Source organism: Lutra lutra, chromosome 4 (assembly GCF_902655055.1).
Source record: "Lutra lutra chromosome 4, mLutLut1.2, whole genome shotgun sequence".
In the NCBI taxonomy this organism is placed as follows: domain Eukaryota; kingdom Metazoa; phylum Chordata; class Mammalia; order Carnivora; family Mustelidae; genus Lutra; species Lutra lutra.
This window is the reverse complement of record NC_062281.1, coordinates 93,081,231-93,106,319: the sequence shown is the minus strand read 5'-3', so window position 1 is coordinate 93,106,319 and position 25,089 is coordinate 93,081,231. Positions and strand designations below refer to the sequence as shown.

Sequence of the window (25,089 nt, the reverse complement as noted above, 5' to 3'; positions counted from 1 at the left end):
TCCTCAAACTCAACACACAAAACAGACAATCATATAAAAAAAAATGGGCATAAAAAAAAAAAATAAAAATAAAAAAATAAAAAAAATGGGCAGAAGATATGAACAGACACTTCTCCAATAAAGATATACAAATGGCTATCAGACACATGAAAAAAATGTTCATCACCACTAGCCATCAGGGAGATTCAAATTAAAACGACATTGAGATACCACCTTACACCGCTTAGAATGGCCAAAATTAGCAAGACAGGAAATAACATGTGTTGGAGGGGATGTGGAGAAAGGGGAACCCTCTTACACTGTTGGTGGGAATGCAAGTTGGTGCAGCCTCTTTGGAGAACAGTGTGGAGATTCCTCAAGAAATTAAAAATAGAGCTTCCCTATGACCCTGCAATTGCACTACTGGGTATTTACCCCAAAGGTACAGATGTAGTGAAAAGAAGGGCCATCTGTACCCCAATGTTTATAGCAGCAATGGTCACGGTCACCAAACTGTGGAAAGAACCAAGATGCCCTTCAACGGACGGATGGATAAGGAAGATGTGGTCCATATACACTATGGAGTATTATGCCTACATCAGAAAGGATGAATACCCAACTTTTGTATCAACATGGACGGGACTGGAAGAGATTATGCTGAGTGAAATAAGTCAAGCAGAGAGAGTCAATTATCGTATGGTTTCACTTATTTGTGGAGCATAACAAATAGCATGGAGGACATGGGGAGTTAGGAGAAGGGAGTTGGGGGAAATTGGAAGGGGAGGTGAACAATGAGAGACTATGGACTCTGAAAAACAATCTGAAGGGTTTGAAGAGGTGGGGGGGTGGGAGGTTGTGGGAACCAGGTGGTGGGTATTAGAGAGGGTACAGATTGCATGGAGCACTGGGTGTGGTACAAAAAACAATGAATACTGTTATGCTGAAAATAAATTTAAAAAATGATTTTAAAAAACCCGCATTCAGGGCGCCTGGGTGGCTCAGTGGGTTAAGCTGCTGCCTAAGGCTCGGATCATGACCTCAGAGTCCTGGGATTGAGTCCCGCATCAGGCTCTCTGCTCAGCAGGAAGCCTGCTTCCCTCCCTCTCTCTCTGCCTGCCTCTCTGTCTACTTGTGATCTCTCTCTGTCAAATAAATAAAATCTTTAAAAAAAAAAAAAGTATACCCTTAGTGATTTGTTTAAAAAAAAAACCTGCATTCTGTGCCTTCAATAAATTTAATTAATTAATTAATTAATTAATTAATTAAAGGCACAGATGAGCCAGAGATTGATGGTAAGGGAAACCAGGCACAGTGTCCAGTGACCTAGGACCACAGCTGAGAATTCATATACCTGAAGCCCCAATTGTCATTTAGTCCAGCTTATTTCTTTTTTCTTTTTCTTTTTTTTTTAAATATGGAACGCTTCACAAATTTGCGTGTCATCCTTGTGCAGGGGCCATGCTAATCTTCTCTGTATTGTTCCAATTTTAGTATATGTGCTGCCAAAGCGAGCACAGTCCAGCTTATTTCTTATGTCAATTCTGAAAGTGACCACACTCTCTAGTCTAGTCTGTCCCAGTTTGATTCCCAGAACCAATTAGATAACACCCTTTTTAGGAGAGTTTGTACAGCTCCCTTTTCTGCAGGCAGTAACATCTAGAAGACTGCCTCCTGCTTATCACAGCTTTACCCAGGTGTAGCAATCTACGCTAACCCAGCAACACAAACCTGGTCTTCCTGAGCCTCACACCACTTGTGTGATAGGTAGAGCCCGGGCAGGGAACTAAGGCTCAGGGAAGTAGAGCTACTTGTTTAAGGTTACTAGTAAGTGGGAGAGATGGGCTTGAATCCAGGTCTTCTGCTCACAGTCCTGGGTTTCCATGATACCTTTTCTGTCTAGGATGGTTTTGTTACCATCCTGCTCAGAGATAAGCTCAACAAATTCTGGAAGCCCCTTGAAACAATCTTTTCTCTGTCTCTTTAGAGATCAGTAGATGATTCATCAGAACCTCTGATCTAGAATTTGACATTTTAGCAGTTCTGGAACCAACAGTGGATGGAAAACAATTTTGTCCCATATCAAAATGGCAAGAGAGATCTCTAGCTGACTTTCTTTTCCTTTACCTTTCCATATTTGTCAGTTTGTCCAAAAGGAGAGATAGGAGACATCTGTGCATGAAAAAGGGTCTGTTGATGGGATCAAGTCATACCTAGTCTGACCAATGGCTGGTCCATTGACCGTTTGGATGGTCCCAGCTTTGGTGAGCAAAATGACAGCCCTGTCTTTTCTGTCCTGAAGCACAGGCCTCTCTGAGGGATGGCAGCTTACCAGTGTTCCTTGTCTGTTTGGAAATAAGCATCCTCGTGGACAGTGGTGCATGGCGGGTTCTTGGGGTTCAGTGGGGGCAAAGATCTCCTTGTGTTAGAGTCTGTCTGGTGTCTTTTCATGGTTTAGGGCATGTGCTCTCTCTTATGTGGCCTGGGCAACCAGGAACGTTAGAATGCTGATCGCTTTTACTGATAGACTTGGAACCTTCTACAGCCTTGGTTAAAATGTAAGCTGTCAACAACCCCTGATTTCCCCCTTTGTCTTGTGTTGGCCTGGGGAGGAAGGGTGTGTGAAAGAGGCAGGAAATCACATCTTCACAAATCCCAACTAAAATCTAGATGCTGAGGGTCATGTGGGTAGCCCAGTGACTCTCAGTGAGTTAGGCATCTGACTCTAAATCTCAGCTCAAGTCTTGATCTCAAGGTGATGAGTTCAAGCCCCACACTGGGCTCCACACTGGACATGGAGCCTACTTTAAAAAAAAAGATTCAGATGCTGACACAGTTTATCCCCCAGTTAACCTAATGAACATCTATTATTTTGCAGATTGAGGAAGGAGAGACCCGTGATGGGTACTTCTCAAACTTTGCTGCCATTAGAATCACCTGGGATGGTTTTAAAACATCCAGTGCCCAAGCTGTATCCCAAGTTAAGGCAAAATCTCTGTGAGGTCCAGGCATCAGTATGTGTTTGTTTATATTTTCCAAGGTGACTGTAGTGTGTAGATAAATTTGAGAACCAGTTACAAATGGAGATAAAAATTGACAAGTAGCCAATTGCATTATCCCCTCTGAGGAGTTTGGCTTAGTTGGAGGGAATGATGACCTCTTCCTCTTTGCTTAGGTCAAGTTACCTGCTTACTATGCTGCCCATGCTGATAATCCTTGAAGGAAAGCAGTCTTCTGAAGACTACAGACCTGCCCACCTCTCTCTTTCTCTCCCACAGCCTGGACTTCTTTTCACATAGAAGCAGAGATGATTTGGCTCAGGGAAAAGGCCATGATTTCCTAAGATTTATGAGAGCATCAGCCTATGTTAAAGTTCCCACATCCCTCCATGGATGCCAGCATTGAGCACATCTACGAATAGGAATGTACTATATCCCCCAACTTTGGGACTGAGTTCTCCTTCCAGAACTTTCCTGGACTGTATCATGAGGAATTATAGTAGAAGCCAGGAGTGCAGCCTCTGGACTTTTCCTTTGTGTACACTGGTGACTTCCAGATACTATCCATCCTCCACCTCTTGGTGTCTCATGCCAGCAAACACATGAGGTGCAAGTTATGGCTTCTAGGTTATGGTCTTCATCTAACTGGTATTCCACAATGGACTGGGATTTCTGACATCACACATGTCCCCTTTAGTGTCCACTTTTAGCAATCCCACACTTTCTTGCTGGTCCTTCCCTTCCAATCCTCTCTTCCTCACTCTGGTTTCTTTTTGCCCAGGTGTCAGCACCATCCATCCTGCTTCCCCAGCTGCACTGCCAAGCAATCATTTAGAAGCCAGCTCTTCTCACTATCTCAACCCTGCCCAGCCCCACTCTCCACTGAGGGGCGGCCCAGAACTGGGCAAAATCCTGGAGCCCGGCTATCTGGGCAAGAGGCAGCCAGTGGGATGTGATGAGGCCTCAGAAAGGAAGTGTATCAGGCGACCTGTCCTCAGGATCCTCTGTGTGTCAGCTTAACTCCAAACCCACAGGTAAAACATAAAGCCAAACAGGTCGGTCTGCGAAATGAAATCTCATTTAGAGTCTTCTAGCTGGGCAGGGGCATTTTCCATTTCTCTAGTCCCTGGCTCACAGAGTGGGGGTAAAATTAAAGGGTCCCATCTGTGCTGGACCTTCCTAAGTGCCCCACTTCAGCCACCCTGCCCCAGGGCCTCAGTGCTGTTCAGGGAACTAGGAAAGTCAGGGACACACCTTGTGCTCTCACGTTCATGTCATTAACCACACAGGAGAAGTTTATATCCATGGACTTCTACTTTATGCCTCCTTTCTGAGGCTGGAGGAAGGGCTTGATGCCTCGTTAAGGAATATTTCATCAAGTAACCATAAGAATGATATCAGGCTAGAGTGAAGTCTTCCCTAACACACTCAGGAGAGAAAGTCACACTCAGGTCACCACACATTTCCTGATACTTCAGTTATTTTTCTAAACCATGTGAAACTCCCTCACCCTCACCAGTTACACTGGTCATTGTACACTTACATTTAAAACTCCCTCATACTTTGGGGCTCCTGGGTGGCTCAGCTGGTTAAGTATTTACCTTCAGCACAGGTCATTATCTCAGGGTCCTGGGATCAAGCCCCGCATTGAGGGCTCCCTGCTCAGTGGAAAGTCTGCTTCTCCCTCTCCTTCTGCCCCTCCCCACTGCTCATGCACTCTCTCTCTCTATCTATCTATCTCTCTGTCTCTCTCTCTCTCTCAAATAAATAAATAGTCTTGAAACTCCCTCACACTTAACTGTGTGTAGGAGGAGGCCTCTGGTGCATGCTTCACGTGGGCTGTCCTGGGTTTGACAGCCCGTTTCCTCTTTAAGCAAAGTCTCTTTGTTCTTGAGTGCCCATGTGAGAGAATGCAGTTGTTGGAAGGGTGGGGATGTTTAGGGATCATGCTGAGGAGCCATTGGCCGTGCCCCACTTCCACCTGGGCCCCCCTGGTGACCAGGATTCCTCATCTTGCACCTCTCCCCGGTCCTGACAGGATGGCTGCAGGGGCTGACCTTCTGGAGGAACATCTCAGAGAGATCCGGAACCTGCGCCAGCGCCTGGAGGAGTCCATCTGCATCAACGACCCGCTGCGGGAGCAGCTTGAACACTGGCTCAGCTGTGCAGCCTGTGGGAGCGGTAGGAGAGGCCCAGAGCCACTCACACTGTCACGACCGGAGAGCCTCCAGAGGCTGGGCTTCATGCTTTCCAAAGCATGTGCTGGGCTTTCCTCTAATTGCTCCTTCCAAACAGTCCGGCAAGGCAGGGGGGCAGGTGCTCTTATCCTCACTTAGAGCTAAGAGAGAACTTTCCTCCTGGCAGAGCTAACGAGGCGTGTCTGCAGGGCGTCTGACTTCCCAGCCCATCCTTAGTCTGCTTATATATGTGCCTGCTGACCTCTCTGCCTTGTCATGGGATTGGCACGTGGTGGAGCCTGCTCAGCGGGCACCCTCCCGCAACCATTCTCCAAGCCGGCCATTCTCCCAACACTCTCCTCTCGGGCTGCGGTCCCTTGGAGACCATTCCTTCTACATGCCCTTGTCCTGCCCCCAGCCCCGCAGTGGCTCCTGTGGGGACAAGAGCCTCTGGAACAGCTGCAGCTAGGGAACATGGTGGGGCCCACATAGAAACCAGGCACTTGGCCCACCAGGCTTGGGGTCCAGGCCTTGGGGACCCAGGCACTCCTGCTGGGTTGGGACAGTATTTCTGGAGGGACAGAATGGGTAGTTTCTGGAAAGCATCTGTTACCCTAATGTGTAACGTGTCTGCTTACACTTTCTGGAATAGGATCTACCTCCAATTTCTACATCCCCAGCCTGGAACCCACACCTCAGCTCTACAACAAGAACAGAGTCCTTAAGGAAGAAAACTGGAGCCTTCAGACTCAGCTGAGTCGTGTTTCTAGAGGTAGGTGGTAAAAGCCACACACTGCGCTCCTTCCTGGTCCCTTTCCTCTGGCCACACCAAACACCTTTTGAAGCCAAGAGAAGAAGGTGGAGATAACAGCTAACCAGATCCACCAACCCAAGTTCCCATGTGGTTCTCAGTCTAGAAGGGGCTGCTTCCTGAGAGGTCCCAACCATGGGCCCTCACACTCCAAGGTGTAGGGACAAAGATAGTTCTAGGAAACCCACCACCTCTGTGCAACCTACAGATATTCAGATACTCAGTCATTAGTTATGAACTGGATACCAGTTAGATATCTGTTCTACCTGTCCAGACTTTACTGCAGCCTCATGTGTCTCTCCTGGTACTGAGCTGCCATCCCCGTCTCCTCATTGCTTCCCCTCACTCACCCAGTCTGGGCTGCTCTCTGCTCAGTAATCCTCAGGACTCTTGTGCATGGAAGCACCAGCCAGATGTCCTCCAGAGCATTCCCAACACTATTCAATGGGCATCTAAGGGAGATGGGGCATCATTTACTCTGTGACTTGGGGGACAGCTGACCTTAGTGTCAATTGTTGTTTCTAAATCTGCCTCTTCAGAGCAGGAAGATGTGAGGGAAGAGGTCACTGATGGGGAAGTAACGAGACGTCACAGAGAAGAGAGAAGACATAACTGCTAAACCATCATTGCATGCCGGGACAGGCTAGCACAGACCTCAGTGGGGAGAGGTCACTAAGATGTGGACAAGCATGGTGGGCCATGCCCAGGGACCTCCCCCTGGTAGACTGACAGCTCCTGCAGCCTGGTTCTCAGAGCCCCTGTCCTTAGTCTCTGGGAAATCATGCAGGTTATTGAGATTCCACAAGCCCAGAAAAGGACAGATGTGCCCATTTCAAATTGACGAATATAATATATTCTAAAAACTATAGACAAGAAGTCTTGATGTTGCTCTTTAGCAAAATTAAAGAACGGATTATCACAGAGAGGGTATGTGAACTTAGAAAATAGTGAGCATTAGAAACCACAGTGTTTGTGAGGAGAAACAGCAGCTCTTCCAGTCCCTCCAGTGGGAGTTACAAATCTATGAGGCGCTTTATGGCAATTCTAAGAAAGGGCTGAAAGATATGTGTTCTCCTTCCTCACCTCCCCCATAAGCTCCATGCCCTTGCTTAGGATTGTGAAGAGGTCCTTACCCTGGGAGTTGTAGAGCTCTGGAAAGCTACAGAGTTCTGACTCAGCCAGGTCTGGGGCTCCCAGTAAGAACAAAGTGGTTCTCTCATGTGAAAGCCCAGAGGTTGGTGACATGTGCAAAATCCAGCTGAGACATCCTTAAAAGTAGTTAGATAAGAGTCCAACTCTGCCTGCCTAGGTGGCCAGAGAAAAGTTGAGCAAAGTCCAGGTTATATAGGGACTTAAAAAAAAAATTCAGAGAACTGTCCTGATGGCACCATCATGTGAGAAGCTCTTGAATATTGTGAGTAATACATATTGCCCCCATGCAGCCAGTACAGCAGGTGCCCTGCTCCTACCCTGAGGCATTCCCCAGGGAGAAAGTTAAAAGATGCACATTTACAGAAATACCTCTATTAGGATCTAAATTCCAAGCCTGGATTTAAATTTTAAACTGTTTTATTGAGGACTTTTTTCCACCTGCTAAAATACTGATCTAATGTTGGAGAATCTTCTTCTATTTCCCCATTGTTGTTCAAATGGGGAAGGGTATTGTAAACATCAAGTTAATAACTCCAACCAGGCTGAAACAGAGTACTGATGTCAATATGATGAAATTTAAAAAATATTGGGGCACCTGGTAGCTCAGGGGGTGAAGCCTCTGCCTTTGGCTCAAGTCATGATCTCAGGGTCCTGGGATGGAGCCCACATCAGGCCCTATGCTCAGTGGGGAGCCTGCTTCCCCCTCTCTCTCTGCCTGTCTCTCTGCCTGTTTGTGATCTCTGTCAAATAAATCAATAAAATCTTATAAAAAATTAACAATAAAAGAAACTTAATTAAAGATAAAAAAAGAAAGAAAGTAAAAGAAACCCTGAGCTTGATTGAAAATATCAGTGGTAGAGGTACAGGATCAGAAGGTCTGGCTCTCTAGCCATTCATGGACTTGAGAATGGGCTTAAGAATACTTAGAAACCCGCTGGAACAAGGAACTTGTAGCCAAAGGTTGCTACAAAAACCAATTCAACCTGAGACCACAGTAGGGTGAAAGACCATGTCAGAAATATTGTTAGATTGTGGGACACCATCTTGTAAAAGGGACTTTGGCAAACCAGGGAGCAAAGTGAAGACAGGAGCCACCATGCCAGGTGACCAGAAATCTTGAACGTCAGAGAAACTAAACAATTTTCGGCCTGGACAAGATCACAAGGAGATGAGAACTGGTTTTAAATATTTGAAGAACTATCAGGTGAAAAAGAAGAGCTGCTGAGTTTGGCATTGATTTAGACAAGGGTCATCAAAGGATAAAGGGTAGTAGAATTTGGACTTAAGTCCAAATAGAATAGAATTTGGACTTTATGTCCAAAGTAGAATATGGACTCATTCTTATGCCTTCCTGACCATTAGAGCTTTCAGTGATAGAATTGCTAGTTTGTGAAGGAATAAGCCTCCCATCCAAACCCCATTTAAATAGAAAGGGATGACTTGTCAAGGATCCCATAGAAACAGCTCTTGCTTTGGATGGGATGTCTAAGCCTTTCAATTCTAATTTTTTTTATTATCTGTTTAAAAATTCCTTAAGCAATACAGAATTTTCAATATTCAGCCAAATTTGAATTTTCATAAAACCTGATTGGATTTCCTAACTTGCTGATGAGAAGGTGAACCAGAACTTGAAGAAGTATCGGGGGCACTGCAGGCTGAGAGAATAGCTTCTGTGCACTCCTGGGAGCATCGGGTCCAGCCTTCCCCATGGAGAGCTTTGTATGAAGGAATGTGAGAAGTCAGGTCAGTTGAGATGGCTGCTGGTATACAGAGGACCTATGAAGTGTGTGATGAAAGTTTACATTCTACAGAGTGGGCCGTGGAAAATGAGTACATTTTTCCAAACAAAACAGATACTTGATGGGAACAGAACTCTCAGACTAGTGAGACACACTGGAGTCGGGAGACACTCCAATCAGGGAAACCCACTGAATGGGTGTGGTTATGGGGTACTTACATGAGGAGAGTCTGATCTAAGGTGCCATTGGGAAGATAAAGAGGAATGGATAGAAGACAACATTCTTAGAAAGAAGCAAAACTTTCTGAGGATTTGGATATAGGGAAAGAAAGATAGGAAGGAGCTTCATGGAGCTTTGGGGTTGGTAGATAACTAACCATAGACTGCAGGTGCCCCGTGAGGACTTCTCAGGGGGAGTTTCCTCCTGCCTCTTGACCTCTGGCCTCCTTATAAGATACTATAGCAGTATTTGGATACTATGGTGATTATAAAAACATAATGCAAATGAGTAAAAATAGAAAATATGGGATGTTTCCAGAAAATTTCTCATAGTAAACTCTTATCCCTTATAACTTGTAGTAACAACTTGGATGAAACCTTTCTATACTAATTTCTTGGGAGCAGTTTTTCGTTTGTAAATTCAATATTTTTTTTTCCTTTCAATTTCATTTTTATATGACAGAGGGGGAAAAAAATCCCTTCATCCTGACTACATCCTCTTTCATGCCTTTCTCCCTTCTTATAGTTGTTTTAGGAGTCATTTCAAAGCTCCTACCACTGAAGCCCCATAGTTTCTTATCCTTAATTCTGTAATCCCATGAGAAACATGAATTCCTGTGGTAGCTCTTTCATATACTCATTTGGTCACAAAACCTGTCTGAACTGACCAAAGACTTTACTTAAACCCACTCAGTGGTAATATTCACCCTGCTCATCACAGAAATATGAATGTATTTGACTAAAGGCCTGTGGCCCAGAGGCAGCCTGGTGTATGGGCTACGTGAGAGATGGCGTACGGATCCTATGGCCTTCCTAAACACCAAAACAAATTCTACTTTTTGAAATATATTTGGCTTCAAACTTTCAGATAAGGTATGTGGTTTTGTAGAATATTTCTTAGCTGTCTTCATCCCTAGTACAAAGAAACAGACTGTGGTAGCAAATAGAGATTTAAAAAACAAACAAAACAAAAACAACATGGTGAAGTAGAATAGTTCAGTGAGTTGTAACCCCTGGCCTCTAGCAGAGACTCCCATTCCTCCATGCTTCCAAAGTCCTGGTGCCTCCTCTCCTCTCCCTGGTGACCTCCTCCTCCTCTCCACGGTAACTCCTGAGGACGGAGGCATCAGCTTTCCTCCTCCCGCATCCCCTGGCTTTCTCTAGCCCAGTGCTGACCCCCCCACCCCCGCCAATCTCTGAAGACCCTGCTCTCTGGCCTATAGGACTAGGGTGACTGTGGAAGTCAAATAATAATAGGCTTTGACCCCACCTGCTCATGGAAGGCTCTCCAGATGCAGGTGGTCACGTGAGTCTCGGGGCAGTTCCGGTGTGCGGTATCTCGCTCAGTGAGTGCCGAGACCCACACAGGAAAAGGAGGCAGCTCCGTCCCAAATGCGTTGCCTCCTGGGGCCCTGAGAGGACAGCGGGGTCCCGAGCAGAAAGGAATGCCCCAGAGGAGTGTTCTGACAAATGCTTGGAAAAGCTTGGATCTGAGCCACCAGACCCCTTTTCTCTCTCTTCTTTCAGCTCCCTCCTGGGATGCCTGTCTCCGGGTCCCTTTGAGCAGTGAGCTGAGCCACCTGGTGGCAGAGATCCGAGCTTTGCGAGGGCAGCTGGAGCAAAGCATCCAGATGAACAGCTGTCTGCGATTGCAGCTGGAGCAGCAGTTGGATGGCAGGGGGAGCAAAGCCAGCCTCAGCCCCTCCTCCGCCCAGCAGGAGGACCCTGGAAACAAGCAACTGCTCCTCCAAGGTAGGAAGGGCAGGGGGACCATGAAGCCCGTGGCCAGTGGGGCAGTGGCCAGGATGTCTGTGGTGGAAGGGACCTTCCCTCTTCCACAATCCTTAGGGTCCAGGTGAAATCCGAGTCGTTTCAATCTCCAGTCTTGGGTGAGAGGGTGGGATTGAGGGTCCCAACTGGCTCAGGCCCCAGATTCTGAGTTTGTGGGTACAGGAAAGGAAAGGAAAGGAAAAGGGCTCTGGGGCCACTCTAGTGTTTCCTGTAGCCCTTTTCACTTCATGAAAAAATAAACCCGAGATGCCATCAAATTGGTTGATTCTGTTGCATACTCTATTGGCAGAGAATAGCCATGCAATCTTGATCTTTCTTTTTCCAAAGGAAACCAACCATTGGGTCTTCTTGACCTAAAAGAGAATTTATCAAATAAAATTAATAAAATAAATTTAAATGAATAAATTTAAATAAAAATGAAACTTGAAGGGAAACATTTTGTGTATATGGCAGGTATTCTGTACATTCACTTGAAATACTAACCCGATCCCTAGCAAGTAAGCTGAAGTGTACCAAATGGCTTGTAAATCAGACACTAAACATTTAGGGGAACCTGGGTGGCTCAGGCAGTTGAGCATCTGACTTGATCTTGGCTCAGGTCTTGATCTCAGGGTTGTGGCTTCAAGCCCTGGGTTGGGCTCCACACTAGCCATGGAGATTCCTTAAAAAAGAATAGGAAAAGAAACTAAATCCTTCACTGGACATTAAAGTTCTGCCATAAGCAATTGGACCTATTCCTAGGAATGTTCCTAAGAGAATTTTGATCCCATGGCTTGAAAATGGGTTGGGCCATGACTTCACCCTCCCCCCCCCTTTTTTTTTCCTAATTCCCTTTTGTTCTTCTCTGATGATTCCTTTCTTTCATGAGCCTCTTTAGAAGAACACATACAAGATGGCCTCTGTAAAGCCTTATTCCTGTCCCAGCAAAGGTAATCCAAGAGCCCCACACACCCACTGGCTTCCCCATGTTTGGAGATTTCCTCCACACTTCCCAGAGACCAATGGAAAGGGCCTGAGGCCTGTGTTCCAATCCCAGGCTTGTCACTAACTGGCTCTGTGGCCTTGGCCCATCCATCTGTAAGAGGTGGCACTAGGGGCTGTTGGAGGTCCCTGCTGATGGGGCCCCTCTCTCTCCTCATTAAGTACATGGGACATGAACTGAGCAGGGGACTTCCCTGCACAACGTCCTCTCCTTCCTACAACAGCCTGTTTCTTCATGGGCATGTTTCATACTAAGCGCTTCGGTTCCCGGGAAGTCACAGAAGCCATCATTTTGCTCCAAGTGAACTGGGGAGTAGACTGGCCCATGAAGAGGGACTGTGGGATCTGAGCATCTCATGTGCAGTGGCTCTGAGCAGGGCTGTCACTTGCCCGAGGTGGTGGGGAAGCTTCCCTCTCACCTGGTAGCACCAGGGGCTCCTCAAGTCCACACCCCCTCCCCTGGGCTCATCCTTCTGACAGGCTCTCGCTGAGCTCCTGGCTCAGTCCCCACCCAGTGCTCACTGCAGCTCAGGGAGCCACCACAGAACCTGATACCAGGTTCTCACCTTGTCGTATTTCTTTCTCCAGGTGAAGTCCCTAAGGGCACTGCTGTGCACCCCAGGCTTGTGACCCTTGCCTTCCAGGAGCCACGGAAGAAAAGGAGCCACTGGAAGTCCTTCAAACAGCAGGAAGACTGGGCCTGCCCCGCTCTGGTGCAGATCCCAGTCTGCTGAGGAGACCTGGACCCCAGTCCTCCACAACTGCCAGAGGGTCCCATCCTCCTCCTGAATGGCAGACAGCTTCTCCTGTGGCTGAGGAACACCACCCACCAGGGTCTGCTCAGCCCAGCACTAGTCTGTAGAGGAGCTCCTGACACTGCTTCTCTGCACCTCACTGGCCTGGGAACTGGCCGCAGCCAGTCCTCGCTCTGACGCCTGCCCTCAGGTGGTCAGCTCAGGGGACACAGGACGCTGATTCCTACAGATGGGACCCCTGATCCCCACACAGGAGCTCCTCAGCACTTTCCAAAGCCCACGAGTGACAGCAGTGCCCTGAGGGCCAGTGGGGCTCAGCCAGCACAACTCCCAGATCCACACTTCCCTGGGTCTGGCTTAGCCCGGCTTCCGTTCGGCTAGGCATCCGTCTACACCGAGGCTCCTGAGTGCTTCAAATGTTCCTGGTGAAAGCGGTGGCTTCCCATGTGCCATCTCCTGCTTAGCCTAGCACCTCCTAGTCCCCTTCTTTTATGATCTTCGAAGTGTGGCCACCTCACTCTGAATATGCCGTTCCTTTTCATCACCCTAACTCCTCTCTAGGAAACTTGGGCTCAGGGCCAGCCCAAGCCCATTGAAAGTCCTGTAAGACCCACCAGTGATCATTTTTAAGTGGCACCTGAGAAGCCCCAGTTGTGGGAAAGCCTAGTCTGTGTCCTGACAGTGCTTTAGAAGGTGTGTATGTGTGTATAAATGTACAATAGATATTTATATATGTTGCTATAGTAATTTGTCAAGGGCAACATAACTGACGGACAGGGTCTGTTAGAGGAAATGAAACACAGTCCTTGGGTAGCTATGAAAGTAAAACGTGTACAAAGAAATAAAAGGTTTTCCTCACCTGCTCTGTTTCTGATTTCCACACCAGTCTTTAGGATGAGCATGTAAGAGTAGGAAAGACACACTGTCCCTAAGAAGGTCATAGACTATACTGTTGAGGTCTACGCTTAAAAGGAGTTTTGCCTTCTCTGCCATTTTGTAAGAATCCCCAATCTAAAAATATTAGAGAGTGGTTCTTAGGTTTGGGGAGCCTTAGAATCAGCAGTGGAAATCACAGGAGCCACTTCCTGGGCTCCAATCCCAAGTATTTCATTGATGTGTGGCCCCAGAATCTGCATTTCTTACACAAATACCTCAGGTGATTCTCTTCTTTTTTTTTTTCCCCTTTTGGGTTTCAGAGCTTTTTGTTTTTGTTTTTGTTTTGTTTTTAGCCTTTTTTAAAAAAAATTTCTTTTCAGTGTTCCAGAATTCATTGTTTATGGACCATACCCAGTGCTCCATGCAATACATGCCCTCCATAATACCCACCACCAGGCTCACCCAACCTCCCACCCACTCCTCTCCAAAACCCTCAGATCATTTCTCAGTTTCCACAGTCTCTCATGGTTCATCTCCCCTCCCCAATTTCCCCCAACTCCCATCTCCTCTCCATCTCCCCATGTCCTCCATGTTATTCCTTATGTTCCACAAATAAGCAAAACCATATGATAATTGACTCTCTCTGCTTGACTTATTTCACTGAACATAATCTCCTCCAGTCCCATCAATGCTGATACAAAAGTTGGGTATTCATTCTTTCTGATGGAGACATAATACTTCATAGTATATATGGACCACATCTTCCTTATCCATTCATCTGTTGAAGAGCATCTTGGTTCTTTCCACAGTTTGGCGACCGTGGCCATTGCTGCTATGAACATTGGGGTACAGATGGCCCTCCTTTTCACTACATCTGTATCTTACCCCAGGTGATTCTGATGCAGACCACAGTTTAAAACTGTTGTTCTCCAACATTGACCCAAAAGTATAAATAGATTTGTCTCACTTTGATTGATAACCTTTAACTGAAAAGTGTGTAAGTCCTTCCATAAATGTTGGCACAGAGATCTGCAAATATTCCTTGGGAAGAGTCCTTAGTTATGTCCTTTTGCCTTCCAAGAATTACTATAAAGCTATCACTCCACAATTATTTCCTAGAAAGAGGCACAACCAGGGACAACAACAAACAAAATCCTCAAATAGTATGTGACAACCATTACCACCACTGCCACCAGTAAAAAAAGACCCAAAAAAAGACTCCCACCTGAGGTAGGGATGCCCTCTATTTTTATAGTTGATGGAGTGACTCCACATCTGCTCTCACACTCTGTTATTCAAGTATTTCCACGAAGGCCTTTGGCTGTCAATACAGAGGAACTCCATGGCCCAATCGGCTGAATGGATGAAAATCGGTAAGCTATTAAGGCAAAGAAACCAAGCATGAGACCATGTCACCCTGTGCTTATTCCAGCATCCCAGCAATTTCTCCTCCATCCCTCTGACACCAGAGCTGCTGCACTCTGAAGGGATAGTCAGTAATCAGTGAAGAACTCAGACACTGCTTCTACAAAATTCATTTTAAGTACATAACATTTAGGAAAGCAACAGAGTATGATGTCATATTAACCTCACTCGGCTCAGGATCCAGTCACAGATCAGTTGCTTTTCACCCTTTGTGAAAGGCTGAAAAGTAGCTTTGTGCCTTAAGAGAACTCATTGCAACAAAAATGTACCTTTGATGGGAACATTGTCCAATATTCACTTCTTTGTAAGTTATGTACTAACCCTCCCTGTAAGAATAACAGAGCCCACTCTTGAAATATCTTTCTGTGTGGCCACCAATGTCTTCCACTTCGCATAATTCCCATAAGAACCTGGCTGAGCCCCTGCAGGGAACAGACTGTGAATCCTACAGAAAATAATGGAAAGAAAAAAAAAAAAAAGCAGGTGATGAGGAGAGCAAAGGCCAGTGAAATGTAAATAAAAGTAAATTTCCTTACAACCTTCAGCCCATGACAGAAAGAGCAGGATGTCCTCCAGGAACGCACAAGCGCCCTAACGGTAATGCTTTGCTAGAGGCAAAAAGCAACCTTAGCTAGAAAATAGCCAGACCTCCAGGATCATGAAATCTCTTATAACACCTAAAAATCCCTTTGGAAATGTCTTTATCTCCACCCTCCACTCCCAACGTACAGTATATGATCAATCACTCCTCACAATCCCAGGGCACCTCTTCCTGTCCAGGGGTCCTATCCCTGAACTTTAATAAAAACACCTTTTTTGCCCTGAAGAGGCCTCTTGACCATTCACTCCTGGCCCACATCACATTGGCAGGTACCTAAAAGTAAGACATAAACACGAATAAAACTAGCTCTTGACCTGTGGACCTAAGACAGAAAACCTGCAGAGTTTGTACAGAATTTATCGTATTCCCCAGAACTCATTACCATTGAGTTGAATGAGCTAGATGCTTCTTACTGTGACATCAAGTCACCATGAACAGAGCACATTAAAAGAATATATATATATACATATACATATATATGTATATATATCTTACAGTTCTGAGGGTGCAGAGTCCCAACAGGGTTCTCACTTGTCTAAAATCCAGATGTCCACAGGGCACCTTCCCTTCTAGAGGCTCTAGGAGAGGGTGGAAATTAGTCAAGGGAAACCGCACTAAAATGCAGTCCCAAGGTTTTAGCAAGGGAGCTCCTCTGCCTAACTCCTTACCTCCTAGGGCACTGCAGCCCCAGGGGAGGGGCTGATCTGACCTTACAGGAACTTGACATTGCACAGGCATAGGCCTCTACTAACCTGGCCAGAGGAAGAAATGCTAGCTTTTCCTCCCAGGGAGACACCAACACTCTTCCGACTCACAGTTCACACCAATGGACTTTTAGAACAATCTTCCCAACTGACCCCTTTCCTCTAAAATGAAGAGTGTCTCTCCCATTTGTTCTCTGGACTCACCTATGGATTTGGCAATGTTGGTTTTTCCAAGATCGCCTCCCCCTTTTATTCCCAACAAATTCCATTTTTGCTGGTAAAATAACCAGCAGTTTCTATTTTCTTAGGTGAACCAGGCAGTGTGTCTCTTTGCCTGTTCCAGCTTTTAGAGGCCCCTCCTCCATGCTCAGCCCCAGCCCCAGCAGGCAGAGTCCTCCTCACACTGCATCCTTCTGACCTCCTTCTCTGCCTCTTCCAGTTTTAAGACACCCTTGTCATTCAGGGGGTTGCCTGGAGAATCCAGAATCATCTCCCCATCTCAAGGTCCTTAACATAAGCATCTCTGCAGGGTCCCTTTTGCTGCTGATGGAACATGTACACAGGTTCCTGGTGATGGGTTTTTGGAATACAGGTGAGGTTTGGTGGAGTGAGGTCGGGATCCAATGACAAAGAAAGAATTCTTGCAATGCCTCTGGTGCAAAATGTTGGTTTTACTAAAGCATGGGGACAGGACCCTTGGGCAGAAAGAGCTGCTGCCCTGGGGTTGGGAGCCAAAGCTCATTATATACTTGGGCATTAGGGGCTGGGAGAAAAGGAGATTTTCAAAAGAATATGCTAAAGAGGACCTTCAAGATCCCAGAGGCCTTTGGCATTGTCAAGTTAAGGTTGTTTTTCCCTATAGTTCGGCATTACCAATAAGACAGCTGGCAGCTTCCTGGAACTGTCCCAGAGATCTCACCCAGGAGTGGGAGGTCAGGGGCTCAGGGAGTCAGCCTGTGCTTTGTTCTTTAGCTAGCCTTCTGCTTCCTCCTCACTGACATTAGCATGGGCACCTCCTAGGGAGGGGGCATTATTCTGCCCCCCCACCACACTATGAACTAGGCGACAACTAATGTTGAATACCCTCCACCCCCCAATCTTTTCAAATTTCAACAATCCAGTAAAAGCAAAGCCCTTCCTCAAGGCGCAATCAAGATGAAGGCAAATCAGGACCCTAGGACACTCCATCCACGGCCATACAATTGCCCAAGTACTGGTCTCTTGGGAGTATTTGTTTTGCTTTGTTTTTCAGACCTGACTTTTTTCCATCAAAAGGCCAACTTTGATGCAGAAATCTCATCCAAGGGGAAGAGCACCGCGGTGGAGGGAGGGAAGGTGGTGGCAGAAACGGGCCCCTGGAACCTCAATAACCCCCTGATGTGAACTCTGAGCCCAGTCTAAGGGAGCAGAAGGGATGGTTTCCTTTGGCCCTGTCCTCTACAGCGGGATCCTTGGGCGTTCTCTCTCTCTGGTGGCCATGAGGGGCGCCGCGTCCCTGCCCTAGGAGCCTGCCTGGTGAAGAAGCCAGCCCTGGTGGTGTTCTCAGGGCCTGGGATGTTGCTGCCAGGTGTCAGCCCAAGGGCTGGCCCAGAGGTTGCTGACTTTGGGTTCCCCGCCCCCTCCCACGGGGTGTCTAGGCCTGCAGGTTGTGTGTGGGACTGGCTAGGAGGCTGAGCCCCACAGTGCAGCCAATGCGCTCTGTCTCCTCAAAGCAGGTTCTAAGGAGAGGGAGAGAGAGAGAGAGGGAGAGATGGATCTGTGCTTCTCTGTCTGCTGGAAAGTCCTCCCTCATGTTCCTCTCAGGCTGGGGCAGCCTTCCCTGTGCTGAGTGCTCTGTGTGCCTGCCTGTGTGTTGTGGCGGGGAGACCCCCTAACATCATGGATAGGGGGTGTCTGATGTCAATCAGTTACCCTTAGGTGGCGGTTCTGGGCTGGAGAATTCCCAAGGCAGAAGATGTAGCAGTGCTGTAGCTTCCATTGCATTAGGAAGACTCCTGTGGAGGGTGAGGTTGCTTGGGGCAGGAGTGGGTGCCGAGGGTTTTGGGATGTTGGTTGGTGAGTGAGCGTGTGTGCAGGGTAGACTGTGGGTGAGGCTAGTGTGGGGCAGAGGCAGAGGCGGAGAGGGTCATACTTACCCGGCAGGGGAGATACCATGATCAAGCAGGTCATTTTCCCAGGATGAGGCTTGTCCATTGCACTGTGGATGTGCTGACCCCTGCGATTTCCCCAAATGTGGGAAACTCGACTCCATAATTGATGGCAGTGGGGGACTGCATTCATGCTCTCCCTGGGTAATAGGGGAGATGCTCTGATTTTTTTTTTCTTACAGCTTTATCTTTTAAGAGAACGTTTGCAGGTGTTGCTGTTTTAGCAGTACCACTTACTCAGTGAATGTGTGATTTATAACCCACTTAACTACATTGCTGGTTGATGGTCTTTCTCACCAGAGACACGCAGGTGTCCTCTATGCACAGTTTTCAGGAAAAGATTGGTCCTCTTGTTTTTCTTGAGGTCTCTCCTGGAGCAGCGTGCCCGGTGTTCTCCAATATTTTGTGTGATTCTGCCTATGTTTTGGTGTCTTGCAGCCCAAGGATTTAGGCAAAGAAGGTCCTTTCTTTCACTCCCCCAGGAAACACAAGCCAGAGTCTGTCCCCCTCTGCTGCCCTCTGGCTCCCTTTTCCCACCAGCACCCTACAAAGCCTCACGCAGTCCCCAGACTCCCTATCCTTAATCAGGCCAATTCTTACCCTTGGCAGCCTTCCTCCAGAGGGCCCTTCAGAGAATATAGGCCTTGGAATTTGATGTGCTTTTGTTTATTTATTTAAGTTTATTTAAGCAATCTCTATACCCAGCGGAGGTGGGGGGATCCCGAGCTCAGGACCCCTAGATCCAGAGTCTGGTGTTCTCTGGACTGAGCCAGCCCAACGACCCTTGACAGGCTTCTAAAGAGGCATGTCTGTCCACTTGCAAAGGACCCATTCAGTTGGCACCATAGACCTTTCCCAGACAGCAGGTTAGCTCTTGGGCAAGGGGTGGTGGGCCTTCTCCTTGCTCTCAGGCTCAAGCAAAAACTGTCCTCACAGCTGTGTTGCTTTGTAAATCTGAGCTTGAAGGGGTTTCTTGCTTCATGCTTTCACTGGAGTTGGGGCTTTTTCCCTGTAAAAGCCTCTACTCAGAATCTACATTGACGCTTCCCAACTTTGATTTTTACTTGGGTGGGGCACACAAATAGGGACCCAAATGAAGTGGTTTACTCTTCTGGACCATTTAACAAATCAATAAAGCTACACCAGAAATGTTTCCAAGTAATTTAAATGCATCGCTAAACAAAGCTTAATATTACAGAAAACAAAAATATGTGGAAACCAACATGATAGCATTCACAAACCATCCAATGGTTTGAGGTCTGCAGACAAGCAGGGGAAATGAGCCCTCATGAGGAGATGGGTCACTCATCTGAAAATGACCCAGAGCTGAAACCAAGGTGAGAATCACCAGAGGACAAGAAAGCGTTTGTTATAACTGCATCCCATCGGTTCAAAACACTCAGCAGATGCATGGAAAATGTAAAACAAAACAAAACAAACAAACAAAAAATCTCACATTAAGAGTTGAAAACCACAATGTCTGAGAGGAAATATATTGCAAGGTACTGGCAGCAATTAGAGAAGGCAGAAGAAAAAAGTTTGATAGGAATCCCACGGAATCTGCAGATCATGGTGTTGCCTTCTTAGCCACTTCAGTCCTTCCAATCAGTGAACACGGGATGTCTTTCCACTTGTTTAGGTTTTCTTTAATCTCTTGCAGCAATGTTTTGTAGTTTTCAGTGGACAGGTTTGTGCTTCCTTGAATCAATTATTCGTAGATACTATTCTGGTGGGTGCTGTTATAAATGGAATTGTTTTCTTAATTTCCTTTTCCGATTGTTCATTGCTAGGGTATAGAAACACCTGATTTTGTCTGTCTTATACCCTGCAACTCTGCCGATTTAAGTTATGGACTCTAGTAGTTGGGTATTTGGTGTTTTTCTTTATGTAGGAGCACGTCGTCTGCAAATACAAATAAAAATTGTCCTTTGAAAATCCCGGGGGTTAGGCGTACAGGTTCCCACAATTGAAAATCTGTGTATGACTTTCGACTCCCCAAAAATATAACTAGTAACAGCCTACTAAAGCCTTACAGATAACAGAAACAGTTGATTAACACATGTTTTATGTTGTTTGTATTACATACTTTATTCTTTCAATACAGTGAGTTAGTGTAAAGAAAATGTCATTGAGAAAATCATGAGGAAGAGAAAATATGTTGACAGTACCATACTGTATTTGTAAGAAAAAAAAATCACCCCTTACATGGACCTGCATTGTTCAGTACAATTCAAACCTGTGTTGTTCCCCAGTCAACTGTAGTTTTCTTGCTTCTTTTTCAAATGTTTCCCCTTGCCTTCAGGTTATTTTAAAACTTGATTTATAGTTGATACACCATGTGACACCAGTTTGACTTGACAAGATAGTGATTGGACAACTCTATAAATTATGTTATGTTCACTGCAAGTGTAGCTACCTTCTGTCACCACGCAGAGCTGTTACTGTATCACCGAGTATATAATCTGACATCTATCCTCTTAATATATTTTTTTTAATCTTCACTGTGGATGGTGTTTTGACAGAGTGTAGAATTCTAACCCTGCCTCTCCCCCCACCACTACCATAGGCCTCCTTTGGACTCTGCCAGAGTGAAGCAGTGACATACAGGAGGTTCCCCACATAGGTCACTGCAGCACCTGATCTTGGACGAAGATGCTCAGCCCAGGCCAGGGAAATACAGACTAGCAGGAACGCTTCTTCACAAGCCCAGCTCCAATTTGAAGGACCAGGGTGCCCCTTCTAAGTCCCTGCAGAGATGGCTCTGCACCCAGAAGCTGGCCATATATAGATGGCCAGAAATGGGCAGATTCCCCTAAACCAGCCCAAACTGTTCCATTTAGACTGAGAAGAATTTTAATAGCAGCACGAGCTCTTTTCCCTATTCTGATGGGGGGAGGGGGGCCTCAGTGCCAGTGCAGGAAGAGCATCAATTATGTCATTATGTCTTTGGCTGTTAACCTAATGTTTGATGGGTAGAGCCCAAACAGCAGACCAAACCTACTTCAGATCTATCCAGGGGCACCTGGGAGACTCAGTAGGTTAAACGTCTGCCTTCAGCTCAGGTCATGATCCCAGAGTCCTGGGATGGAGCCCCCATCAGTCTCCCCAAGCCTGCTTCACCCTCTCCTTCTGCGGCATCCCCTGCTTGTTCTCTCTCTCTCTCTCTCTGTCAAATAAATAAATATATAAATATATAAATAAATCTTTTTAAAAAATCCTTCCAGATCTTGCCAGCTGCTTTCATGTGTTCTGCAGCCCTCACTTCCTCCCCAAATCTCCAGGGAGCTGGTTCCCCCTCTCTTTGCCTCCTGCCCTCTGATCTCCTTGTGCCACCTGGAGGTTCCTCCCTTAAGTCATCTTCCCCCTTGTGGAGTTCAGGGAAATTGCGGGGGCCAGAAGCTGAAGGCACAGGCCCTGAATCCCTGACTCCAGCTGTGACCTCAGACACCAGGCTCTAAATCACCAACTGCTGGACTCCAGGATGTGGCACCTCACCAGCTAGTGTTTGCCTGGGGACCTCAGGACACACTGAAGTGGAACTGTCGCCTTCTTTCTCTTTTTTTTTTTTAGGTGAAATTTACATACAAGAATTTCACTCATTGTAAAAGTATCCTACAATGACAGAGTTGTTCAGCTAGGACCCTAGTTTGTTTTAGAGACTTCCTTCACCTCCCCACACCTCCTCCAGCCCCTCTGCAGACAATCTCTGCTCCCTCTTCCAGCCCCAAGCAATGCTGATCTGCTTTCTGTCTCTATACATGGCTCCGTTCTGGACATTGTACATAAGTCGAATGAGACAGTGTGTAGTCCTTGGTGACTGGCTTCTTTCACGTAGCATGCTTTTCAGGGTCCTCCATCCTGTAGCTTCAATCAGATTTCTCTGCCTGTTGTTGCCAAATAGAATTCCATGGTACAGATGGGCCACATTTGTTCATTCACCAGTCAGTGGCCCTTTGTGTTGCTGTCAGGTTTTTCCTATTGTGAGTCATGCTGACCCGAATGTTTCTGAACAAGGCTTGAGTGGTCAAATGCTTTTATTTCTCTCATATTTCTGGTTGTGGAATTGCTGGGAACTATGGGAAGCTTGTGTTGAACTCTTAAGAACTCTCAAGTGACTTCCAAAGTGGCTCTTTCATTTTCGTTCCCCCTGTTTTGTTCCACATTCTCAGCAACACTTGGTATTGTCTTTTGATCAGAATCGCACTTGTTGATGTAAAACGGTCCATGGTTTTACATTCATTACCCTGCGGACTAGTAACATTGATGACCTTTTTCTGTGCTTATGAACGATGCATGTGTCTTCTTTGGTAACGTGTATCCAAGTCTTATACTGGCTTTTTATTAACAGTGTGTTCCTTCTGCCCATTCAAAGTACTCTTTTGTCTTGTAGATGTGAGTCCTCACTGGGTATTTAATCCTCAAATATTGTCTCCTTCTTATCAGTGGCTTCTCTGTTCCCTTTCTCAGTGGTAAAGTTTGATGCAAAAAACATGTTTGTCTTAAGTTTTTCTCTTCCATGTTTTGTTCTTGCTGTAGCGACTGAGAACTCTTCACTTAATGCAAAGTCCTGACCATTTTCTGTTGTGTAATCATCTAGAATGGTTGTTATGACTCTTCTACTTAGGTCTGTGACCATTTTCAGTTCATGGCTGTGAAAGGGGTGGTTTTCAGTAACAACCATGGGAGAGCTTTGTCCTGACAGGGACAAGAGAACCTAGAGGTAACGTGTTTCTCAGTTAGTCTCCCCCAGGCCAAGAAAGGGGATTTCACCCTCCTATACCTATTAATGAAGAGCTGAGTGCCTTTGGAGAAGGGAGTTCAATGGGGCTGGTGGTCATATATGGCACTTACTCCTCATTCTCTGGGACTGGGTACAAAGTAGCTCCAGGAGCCCAGGGCAGTTCTAGTCAGAGGTGTCTTTAGGAACACAAACACACTGAGAGCAAGAGAGGACTCCACAGAAAGGATGAAAGAGATCCCAGGGGATCTGATATGGTTTCCTACAGGGTCTTCAATCAGTGGGTGGGAAATGGGACTCCCACCCAGCAGAAACTCAGGAAACATGCCCAGAGGGAGGAGAGCAGATTGAAGGCAATTCCTGGAGGTTGATCTATTTTTGCCAACATGAAAATCATGGTATGTGCCTGGATATCAAAGGTGCCTGAAGGGACACATGGCTGGCTCAGTCGGTAGTGTGTGCAACTCTTCATCTCAGAGGCCCCACATTAATAACAAGGACTAGCTAAAAAACAGAAACAAAATCAAAAACAAATAAAAAATAAACAGGAGTGTGAGTCAGGAATCCGGAATTACTCCCCCTAAGGAAAGGACGAGGCAAGGGTGATGGGTAGCTTGGTTGGTTAAGCAGCTGCCTTCAGTTCAGGTCATGATTGCAGGGTCCTGGGATCCAGCCCCACATTGGAACCCTGCTTGGCAGAGAGCCTGCTTTCCTCTCTCTCCCTCTGCCTGCTACTCTGCTTACTTGTGCTCTCTATCTCCCTGCCAAATAAGTAAATAAAATCTTTAAAAAAATAAAAGAAAGAAAGGATGGGGCAGCTTGGTCCTTGCAGAACAAGAGCCATTCTGAGCCCTGGAGAATCCTAATTGTTGCTATACATTTCCCAAGAGAAACCAGAGACCCTACTTCTTTAGTATTTGCTGGGTTTCCCATGCATGGTCAGAAGTCCACTGGCCGACTAAAGTTGGCACACTAAGAACAGAAGTAGACCAAGAAACAGAATGTTCCCTGGATGCACCACATTACTCTCTGCGCTCACTGCAGTCTCACTGGAAATGAGAATGGGCAATTGAAGTCCCTGGTATTCAGCACAGGTTAGGAAAAAAATGGAAAGTTTGGGTTAACAGATTAAATTACTGTGTCCTTGGAATGAATTTGAAGGCAAGTGTGGAGACTCTGTTGAATGTTTTGTAGCTTCTGTGGTGGAAATTAAGGCTAACAACAAAAGAGTTCTACAAATCAGAGTAACTTTGGTCACTTAGTATCTTCCCACTGGACAGAGTTTTCTTTCAATCTTCTGATCCCATGGTCTCATGCTTGAATCTAAACATACTTGCACTAGGAAGTTGATGTCATTACCACACCTAAAATCTGTAACCCACTGCATGTCACAGTGCTCATTCCTAATGATACTTTGGGCTCATTTCTAACTGCCTGTAGCTTCCTTGTGGCTGACTCTGAAGGTAGCCCATTGTACCATATGTGCTCTTCTCTCTGGCCCCACCTCCAGGTTAAGCAGTGCATCTAGCTGTTTCCATCACTGTGGAAGGATGGAGGTCAGGTAGGTAGTAAAGAGACTTGGGGGTGGACTGGGGGCAGCAAAAGGAAAGTAGGCCTGTAAGTGGGTTGATTCCAGAGAAGACAATTGCATTGTTTTGTTTTGTTTTGTTTTGTTTTAGTTTCTTTTCATTGTTCCAGAATTCAGTGTTTATGTACCACAGCCAGTGCTTCATGCAATATGTGCCCTCCATAATACCCACTACCAGGCTCACCCAATGTTTTTTAAAAATTATTTTATTTCCTTATTTGAGAGAGAGTGATTGAGAGAGCAGGAGTGGGGGTGAGGCGAGGGTGAGTAAGAGGGAGAAGCAGACTCACCACTGAGCAGGGAGCTGGACATGGGGCCTATCCCAGGACCCTGGGATCCTGACCTGAGCCAAAGACTGACACTTAAGAGCCACCCAGGTGCCCCTTGAAAATTAAAAAAAAAAAAATCCGC

At 46.3% G+C, this 25,089-nt stretch overlaps 1 protein-coding gene, 1 long non-coding RNA gene and 2 other non-coding genes across 4 annotated transcripts in view; 3 read left to right on the top strand and 1 right to left on the bottom strand.

Annotated features, from left to right (window-relative positions):
• The window catches only part of LOC125097332 (myomegalin-like), a 37,948-nt gene extending 31,366 nt beyond the window's left edge, over window positions 1-6,582 (top strand). The window contains 5 exon segments of the mRNA XM_047724903.1: window positions 3,757-3,911; window positions 3,913-4,009; window positions 5,025-5,156; window positions 5,805-5,924; window positions 6,503-6,582. Of these exon segments, the coding sequence (XP_047580859.1) occupies window positions 3,757-3,911; window positions 3,913-4,009; window positions 5,025-5,156; window positions 5,805-5,924; window positions 6,503-6,582 (584 nt within the window).
• LOC125099435 (U6 spliceosomal RNA) lies at window positions 1,388-1,494 on the bottom strand. Its single transcript, XR_007127164.1, has one exon. It is a non-coding gene; the product is annotated as a U6 spliceosomal RNA (small nuclear RNA).
• Window positions 6,583-10,605: 4,023 nt separating the features above from the next.
• LOC125099281 (uncharacterized) lies at window positions 10,606-24,821 on the top strand. Its single transcript, XR_007127084.1, has 3 exons — window positions 10,606-10,824; window positions 15,336-15,338; window positions 24,812-24,821. It is a non-coding gene; the product is annotated as an uncharacterized LOC125099281 (long non-coding RNA).
• Window positions 18,333-18,496, top strand: LOC125099333 (U1 spliceosomal RNA). Its single transcript, XR_007127111.1, has one exon. It is a non-coding gene; the product is annotated as a U1 spliceosomal RNA (small nuclear RNA).
• Window positions 24,822-25,089: the final 268 nt, after the last annotated feature.